Raw genomic sequence first — 7237 nt, 5'->3', positions numbered from 1 at the left:
CAAGGACGTGTCTCCAAACAGACAAAGAACACCAACACAACAAGCCTGTGAAAACTAGGGAAAGGTCTGAAGGGACGCCAGACTGAGGAAGACACACACAGAGTATCCCGGATGATGTCCAGCACTGAGGGCCTGAAGAAACAACAGTCTGGTTGCACTCCCTCAGGCCTGTGTGACCCTGGATGAGGCCTCTGTTTCCCGGTGGCTCTGAGAGATGGACAGGGAGGAAGGGGAAGAGAAATCACTTGCACTTATAATACTCACAGCAAAGTCTTCCAATGAGAAGGGAATTATCACCCCCACTGACAATGCCATTCACTGAAGTGATACCCACGAGTCCATCTAACCCAGAAGGGAAGGAAGGACCTGTTCTCACAAAACGGCGAGAGATGGAAGAAAGAAGATCAAGCCCACACCAATCACTGGAAAGAGAAGCTGTGCTCAGGGCTTGAAAGAATTCCTATTGGGAAAATGATGTCACAGCCCCACAAGGCAATCCACAGCTTCGATGCTATTCCTCCCAAAATGCCAATGCATGTTCGCACCGAACAAAGAATTGCAAAAGGGGTTACGGAAACAGAAAAGAGCCTAAATTGTCAATACAATCCGACGAAAAAGCCCCGATACGGACGTCCAAGGTTGTGTGAAAGGAAATTAGACGACCAAACTAGGATCCTCAGGAGAGTATCGGAGAAGGCGATGGCGACCCACTCCAGTACTCTTGCCTGGAAAATGCCCTGGACGGAGGAGCCTGGTAGGCTGCAGGCCATGGGGTCGCGCAGAGTCAGACACGACTGAAGTGACTTAGCCGCAGCGGCAGCAGCAGGACAGTATGCTATTGGGAATACAACAACACACACAGATCCAGATCGATGGAATAAAGTTGAGGGTCCAGAAACAAACCCCGGCATCCAAGGTCAACTCATCTCTGACACAGAAGGGGAGAATATCCAAATGGGAACAAGAAAGCCTCTTCAATCAATGTCCATGGGAAAACCAGACAGCTACATCTGAAGAACGCTATTGGTTTTGATCTCACACCACCTCAATATCGGGGAAAAACCTCACCCTAAAGACTGATGTCATGAGATAGCTAGAAAGAAGCGTAGGTCAAAGGCTCCTTAACATCAGAGTCTCCTTGCCATTTGCTGGGCGGAGGTAGAAATGGGTCTCTTCAAGTAAGGGAAAGAGGGAAACCAAGTACACCAATGGGTTTCCATCCAATGGAACCTCTTCACAACAGAGAAGCTAAGCATTCACAAATGCAAAAGATAGGAAACGGAACATGAGAGACTCCTTGCAAGTGGTGTATCTGAGAAGGGGTTCATATGGAAAGAGACGAAGAATGCACAGCACTCAGATTCCAAGAAACACCACCACCACCCTTGACCCTTCCCCCATGACCAACTCCGACCTAAAGCCTTTCTCTCCCTCTAACCTATCCCTAAAACATAACCCTCATCTAATCATATACATGTGCATTCCTAGCATCCATCCATCCACACACGAGAGAGAAAGAGGAAGACACAGACTGAATCGAGAAAGGAAAAGAGAGGGACACAGCCAGAGAGAGACACGGAACCAAAGAGAGGAAAGGAGTCGATGGTCCAGACTTTTCATCAATCTGTCTCGAAGGTAGAAGCAATGACAGCGCCCATCCACCCCAGAAGGGGGAAACGGACGGAAGGTTTGGAGAGGAAAAGACAAGAACGCAGGGAGCCATTAGAAGCTCAGCCACCCGCAGAAGCCGAGCTGGGACACTTGAACAGAATCTCAATGGAAACAGAGGACCAGAAAGTTGGCTACTCTTTTCTATCAGAGAGGGAGACCTTCGAGTCTTCCTTTCGGTCCTCCAACTTGCATGCGGGGTCTCCAAACAGTCAGGAGGGGGAGTGCCTTTTCCTGGGTACCACGGCGCATCCAGGCCTCGTTCTGCCCCATTCTGTGCTGTGTCAGCCCTGGATGGAGTCTTTCTTTCTGAAGTCTCAGCGCACAAACTCCACGTGATATCAGCCCCAGGTGGAAAGGCATGGAGCTGCTCGTAGGCCGACAGACCTAGGAAACAGATGGGAGAATGACCCCCACTCTGCAGATGGAGAGACCGGGGAAACCCTGAGGGGCATATGCTTGTCCAGGGCCACACCACTTACGAGAAGAAGGAGCCTGGTCTGAGAGCAGCGGGGTCCTCGGAGCTCAGGCCCTGGCTGCACCCAGGCCTCCCCAGGGCTGTGGGCTGGGCTGTGTGGCTGTCACTGTGCCTGCACATGGCCTAAGGGGGGTGGTCGAGCAGTCAGAAACCCAGAGATTCCCTTGCGAAGTTTTGGGGAAGGGACCTCAGCACGAACCCCAGGAAATGATGTCACCTGCCGGCAACAGAACCCAACAGAACCCGCAACCCGGGTATCCAGGCCTCCAGAGCGGAGAGGAGCCCCCAGCCAGATCACTTGCTGCCAGGATGTTCTGCTGTTTGCCCCTGCCCAGAGGCCGGGGCCTCAGGAGAGCTCACAGGCAGTGTGCGTGGGCACCCTGTCGACGTTGGCTCAGGGCACCCCCGAGAGGCCTCTGGCCCTTTGCCCGGAGAAACAGAAAGGTAACACGGGGAGCCCCAGGCGGGGCCAGGCCACCTCTCCCATGCCACCCGGAAACACCGGGTCCTTTGCCTGTGTGTGTGGATGCGGGTTTCTCGGGGTGTGTCTCCCTCAAGGAAGCCCAGGCGGATGTGGGGTCAGAAGCCTGCGGACAAGTTGTGTCCACACCCCAGGGGAGAGCAGGCTGGGTGGGATGGGGAGAGTGCGGGCAGCGCCGGCCGCCCAGGCTGACCTCACACCCTCAGGTGGGTCTCTTTCCTCCCGGGTGGGGATCTGAGCAGACACACGTCTCTGACCCTTCTGGGAAGAGAAGTTCGAGCAGGCAGAAGCAGCGGCTCCACTGGACAGGCCCAGCTCGGAAAACTCCCAGCACGGCTGGCTGACGGTCACTGTCGTTGCAGAGCTTCCCACGTGATGAGGCCGAGGACGGGGACACCCCGTCCACCTCCCGGAGGGAGGGGTCGGAGCACCACCCCCCCGCCCGTGAGGCCCAGTGCAGGCTCCAGGTGAGCGTGCCCACGGAGGCATCAGCCCCACCGGGGGCGAAGCGGAGGCGGGGAAGGCCTGCTGCCGAGACACCACCCAGGATACACCCGGCGGCCCAGTCTGAGGCGGCCACGGAGCTCAGCACACCCGGCTCCGACCCAGAGTCCCGAGAACCCCGGCCTCTGAGGCAGCAGGAGGACCTGGAGCCCAGCACGCCAGAGCACAGAGGTGAGGACGCTGGGGCTGGTGCACGGGAGTGTGTGGGGAGGGGGTGCTGAGCTACACACGGACGAGTCCCCGAAAGATGCTGCTGGGCCTGCAGCAAGCGCTGGCCTCACACCCCCACCCCCATCTTGCACACTTCAGTCCCAAAAGACATCCGACCCTGGGTATTCTTTGGGAATCTCTTGGAAGCTTTCTGTCCCGGGATACGCACATGCCAAGGCTGGCCTGTGGGCAAACTTTGCTTCTCCCCCAGCTCTAGCACTGGCCTCCAACTGGAACCAGGCTCTACTTCCCAGACCTGTCCCTACAGAGGTGGTGGCTCCAGGTGCAGGACCCAGGGATCCACCGAGGCCAGATGGAGATCCGAGACTTGCCCTCACAGAGACACCAGGCCAGCTGGGTACTGGCCAGCACACCGGGCAGATCGGATCTCCGTGCCTGCAGGGCCCCCAGCCCCAGGCACTGATGTCCCACCCCCTCAGCCAGAACCTCCACCTCCACGTGCACCTGTACCTGCTCGGGCTTTGGCAGGAGAACCCGAGGCAGAGGAAGAGTCACCGCCTCGGCAGGGAGAGCCTGCCCTGGCTCCCGCGCAACACCCAGACGCCGACGATGACTCACTCGCCCCTGCAGGAAGAACGAGCCCCCGCTCTGGGCAGAGACCCAGAGCCCTTGCCGGAAACACCACGTCCAGGGGAGCGGTCGGCTCTGCAGCCTCCATCCCTGTCTGCTCACCGTGGACGCCGGCAACTCGGTCTGCCCCCAGGGGACATGGAGTTCCTTTCCCCTGAACTGCTTTGCATTTGGTTTGTTTCCACCTTTCTGGTGATGTTTTATTTTGTGTATGGTTTCCTGTATTTCTCTTGGTTAAGTTGGGATTAGTAAACTTTTTCATCATTGTTGCAATTTGGGAACACTGTTGTGTAACTCTGGTGATACTGTGTTACCATCCCAATTTGTAGTTTCAGACCCGTTCGATCTTTATGCCCCACCCCCCAACAAAGCCTGGATTCAAGGCAAGCACGCCCTGTTCATCCCTCCCCCCGATCCTGAACACAATTTCATCTTTTCTTTCTGCATTCCTTCCTATATTCTTGGTGTCCCCAATCAATGACTCTCAGTGAAATGACTGAAGGAGTTTTTTTCGGACTCTCCACCTACTGTAAGACTCCATTGGAGAGTTCTCATTTGTATGTCATTTGAACTAGCCTTTGATAGCTGAAAGGACGGTGTACGTCCTTTCAAGATATCATGTGCCAAACGAAGCCCTTTTGGCAAATGCCATCATTATCTCCAGGCAGGCATTGCTGTTTGAAGGGTGACATCTCAGCCAGAAGGCAGAGGCTGAGCTCCTCTTGTTGCACCAGCTCCCAAAAGAAGCCAAGAAAGGGAGCTGGAACAACAAACCACCCCAACGCCCAGGAAAGCGTTCTTCACGACAGAAGGCTAGAAAATGACCCAACAACCTTGTGGCCCAGAACCCCTCTAAAAAATCACTGTTCCATAAAAAAGAGAAACACATGGGAAGTTCCAAGGAGAGGCAATGCCCATGGCCAGTGTACTTTAGAGACGGCCTGACCGCTCCGGGGAAGACACGCACCGACGGAACCCCTTGGGAAACAGCAGTGATAGTCCTCACCGTCGTAAGGGTTTCCTCTGGGGACAACCTGCCCTGGGCACCACATGAGGGAGCAGACCGGCTTCTCTTCCTCTGCCCCCACACCATTCACTCATGAAGGCAGCTCAGGTGTTCTCATGCCCTGCCTGCCTGCCTGCCTGCCTGGCTCATCCGTGAGCTGTGCCCACCTCCAGGGCAGGACTCCACCTTCTCCTCTCTGTGTACCGTGAATCTGCACACAGTGGGCTTTCAGAACCTTAGGAGACTTGAGCCATTCCCACTGGAGCCAGAACCCTCCCCAGGAAGGAAAACAGCTGTGGAGTCATTTTGGCCCCAGCACTGGTTCCCAAACCCTGGCGGCTCCTACAGCCTCTACGGTGTGAAGAGGGAGGTCCCTTTTGACAGAGCTTTCCGGCTGTCAGATCTAAGCTGTTGTTTCCCTGTCAGCTGTGTCTCTTCCGTTGCAGCCAGGTGGGCCACGCTGCTCCAAAGGAGCTCACAAGCTGAGTTGCAAGGGAGGTATTGAGAGGACAGGGATGGCTACAACGTGCTGCAAACTGAGTGAGGGTCCCCACAATCCTCAGCAAAGGTCTGTGGTGTGCAAGTGGGGAGTAGAGGGCCCCCAAGTTCCAAAGGAAGGGAGGTACTCGGGAGCTAAAGCCCTTGGCTGCTGTGGTAGCAGCTGCAGATGGCAGCTCGTCCACAGCGCACTTCGAATGAGGTCATATGAGCGGGACTCTGGAAATGGCTCCGAAATCCAGAGAATGGGGTCAGGGTATGTGGGAATCCGGCGGGGGTGGGGGGTGGATGAAGGAAGGTGTCCTTCCTCTCTCCAGTGCAATTTGGTTTGGTGAGTCTCAAAGCTACCAGATGGCACTTCCCAAGTCAGGCCCCCGCAGGAATCAGGGTGGGCTGCGTGCCTCGGCCCCTGCCACAGGGACAAGCCACACCAGTGGCCTCCCTGAGCTCAAATGGCCGGATCTGGGGGTTCTGTCTGGGTGCACACCTCCTTGCTGTGGCCAAGTTCCCCCCTTCTCTGAGCACCAGCTTCATCCTCTCGAAGGAGGACATCGATTGCTACCTTGGCACGTTACTCTCTTCATCCTGTGAAGACTCATTAGGCTTATCCTACAATTACTAGCTGGCCCGAAGAGATATCTCCTGAATCCAGATTAAGCTGGAGTCTCCCAGGCTCATCTGGCATGTCTTCCCTGAAGTCTGCCAAAACCCACACCCTTGCATTTCCAGGGACTCCCCTTAGCCAGCTGGGCAGAAAACCCAGCATGCTTCAAACAAGCTGACAGACAAGCGGGAGAGGACTCACGGGCAGACGGCCTCCCTCAGGTCTCGGGTGGAGCTCTGGGACCACAGCAGCAACGGGCCATCCCAGCCCCTGGGCTCAGCAGCGCCCTCATTCTCAGGCCGGCGGCTCTGCCCTGAGGGGAGCAGGAAGGTCACCAACTGCCGCAGGCGGACCTCAAGCCCCTCCCACTGCTGGAGCCTGACCTCCCCCGGCCCCACCCCTTCCCCTACCCCAGCAGGACGAGAGCTCGTCTTCCCCTGGCTTCCAACGTGAGGCCCGGCCCTGGGCCCCGATTGGGCACTGCCCCAGTCCGGAGCCAATCACAGTGGCCAGGGAGGTGGAACGCACCGATTGGCCAGGGCCAGGTCATGTGACCATGCTCCCCAGGAAACTCAAATATTACCAAGATTCCCTAACAAACCAATGAACAAAATTATCCAGTAAACGCAAACCGTACTTTTTAATGAGGCCAATGTCACAGAAAAAAAAAAAAAATGCTTCACAATGAACTGCTCAAGGAAGCTACTAAATAAACTTTCAGAAAAGTTAAGTCGTTTTTTTTTTTTTTTTAATAGGGTGACGGAGAGCTATACCTTTCCCATCTATGTGAATTTAGGTTTAAACTAGATTTCCCTTGGCTATTATATAAGACAAAAAACCCCACATCACCCCCTTTCACTCCCCCCACCCCCAAAAAGTCTTTTAGTCTATTGAGTTTTTGTGTCCTCAGTTGTGTCTGATTCACGGCAACTCACGAACTCTACACAGCCAGGCTCTTCCGTCCATGGAATTCAGGGCAATTTTTTTCTGTCACAGTAAATGCCCACCCTGGGTGATCCAAAGGCAAGGGCTCAGAGGCTCCTGAGAGACTAACTCCTTTCAGCTGAGCACAGAGCTGGCTCCTCACTGGGATGCCTGTGGCCTGGGGCTCCCAGAGGGAACAGCAGCACTCGCCCCACCGTGTGGTCACTGCTGCAAGTGCAGGCTGCTCCTCACTCCCCCTTGACAGTGTCCCTG

General features: G+C 55.6%; 1 protein-coding gene across 1 annotated transcript; it reads left to right on the top strand.

The window, feature by feature from the left end:
• Positions 1-2429: 2429 nt before the first annotated feature.
• On the top strand, positions 2430-4205 carry LOC145514102 (uncharacterized). The gene is made up of 3 exons (XM_081511191.1): positions 2430-2590; positions 2990-3302; positions 3553-4205. Exons 1-3 carry the CDS (start codon positions 2456-2458, stop codon positions 4179-4181), a joined length of 1077 nt encoding a protein of 358 aa, XP_081367317.1. The 5' UTR covers positions 2430-2455; the 3' UTR covers positions 4182-4205.
• The last annotated feature ends 3032 nt before the right edge of the window (positions 4206-7237 follow it).

This window comes from Giraffa tippelskirchi, chromosome 7 (genome assembly GCF_054371585.1).
Source record: "Giraffa tippelskirchi isolate mGirTip1 chromosome 7, T2T-mGirTip1v1.2.pri, whole genome shotgun sequence".
Classification (NCBI taxonomy): Eukaryota; Metazoa; Chordata; class Mammalia; order Artiodactyla; family Giraffidae; genus Giraffa; species Giraffa tippelskirchi.
Note: the sequence above shows the minus strand (reverse complement) of the source record. Positions and strands in the feature narration are given on the sequence as shown.

Coding starts and splice junctions, on each gene's coding strand:
- LOC145514102 (XM_081511191.1), top strand. CDS start 2,456: ATGTTCTGCTGTTTGCCCCTGCCCAGAGGCCGGGGCCTCAGGAGAGCT. Junction 2,591..2,989: donor TTGCCCGGAGAAACAGAAAG/GTAACACGGGGA, acceptor CTGTCGTTGCAG/AGCTTCCCACGTGATGAGGC. Junction 3,303..3,552: donor CAGCACGCCAGAGCACAGAG/GTGAGGACGCTG, acceptor CTTCTCCCCCAG/CTCTAGCACTGGCCTCCAAC.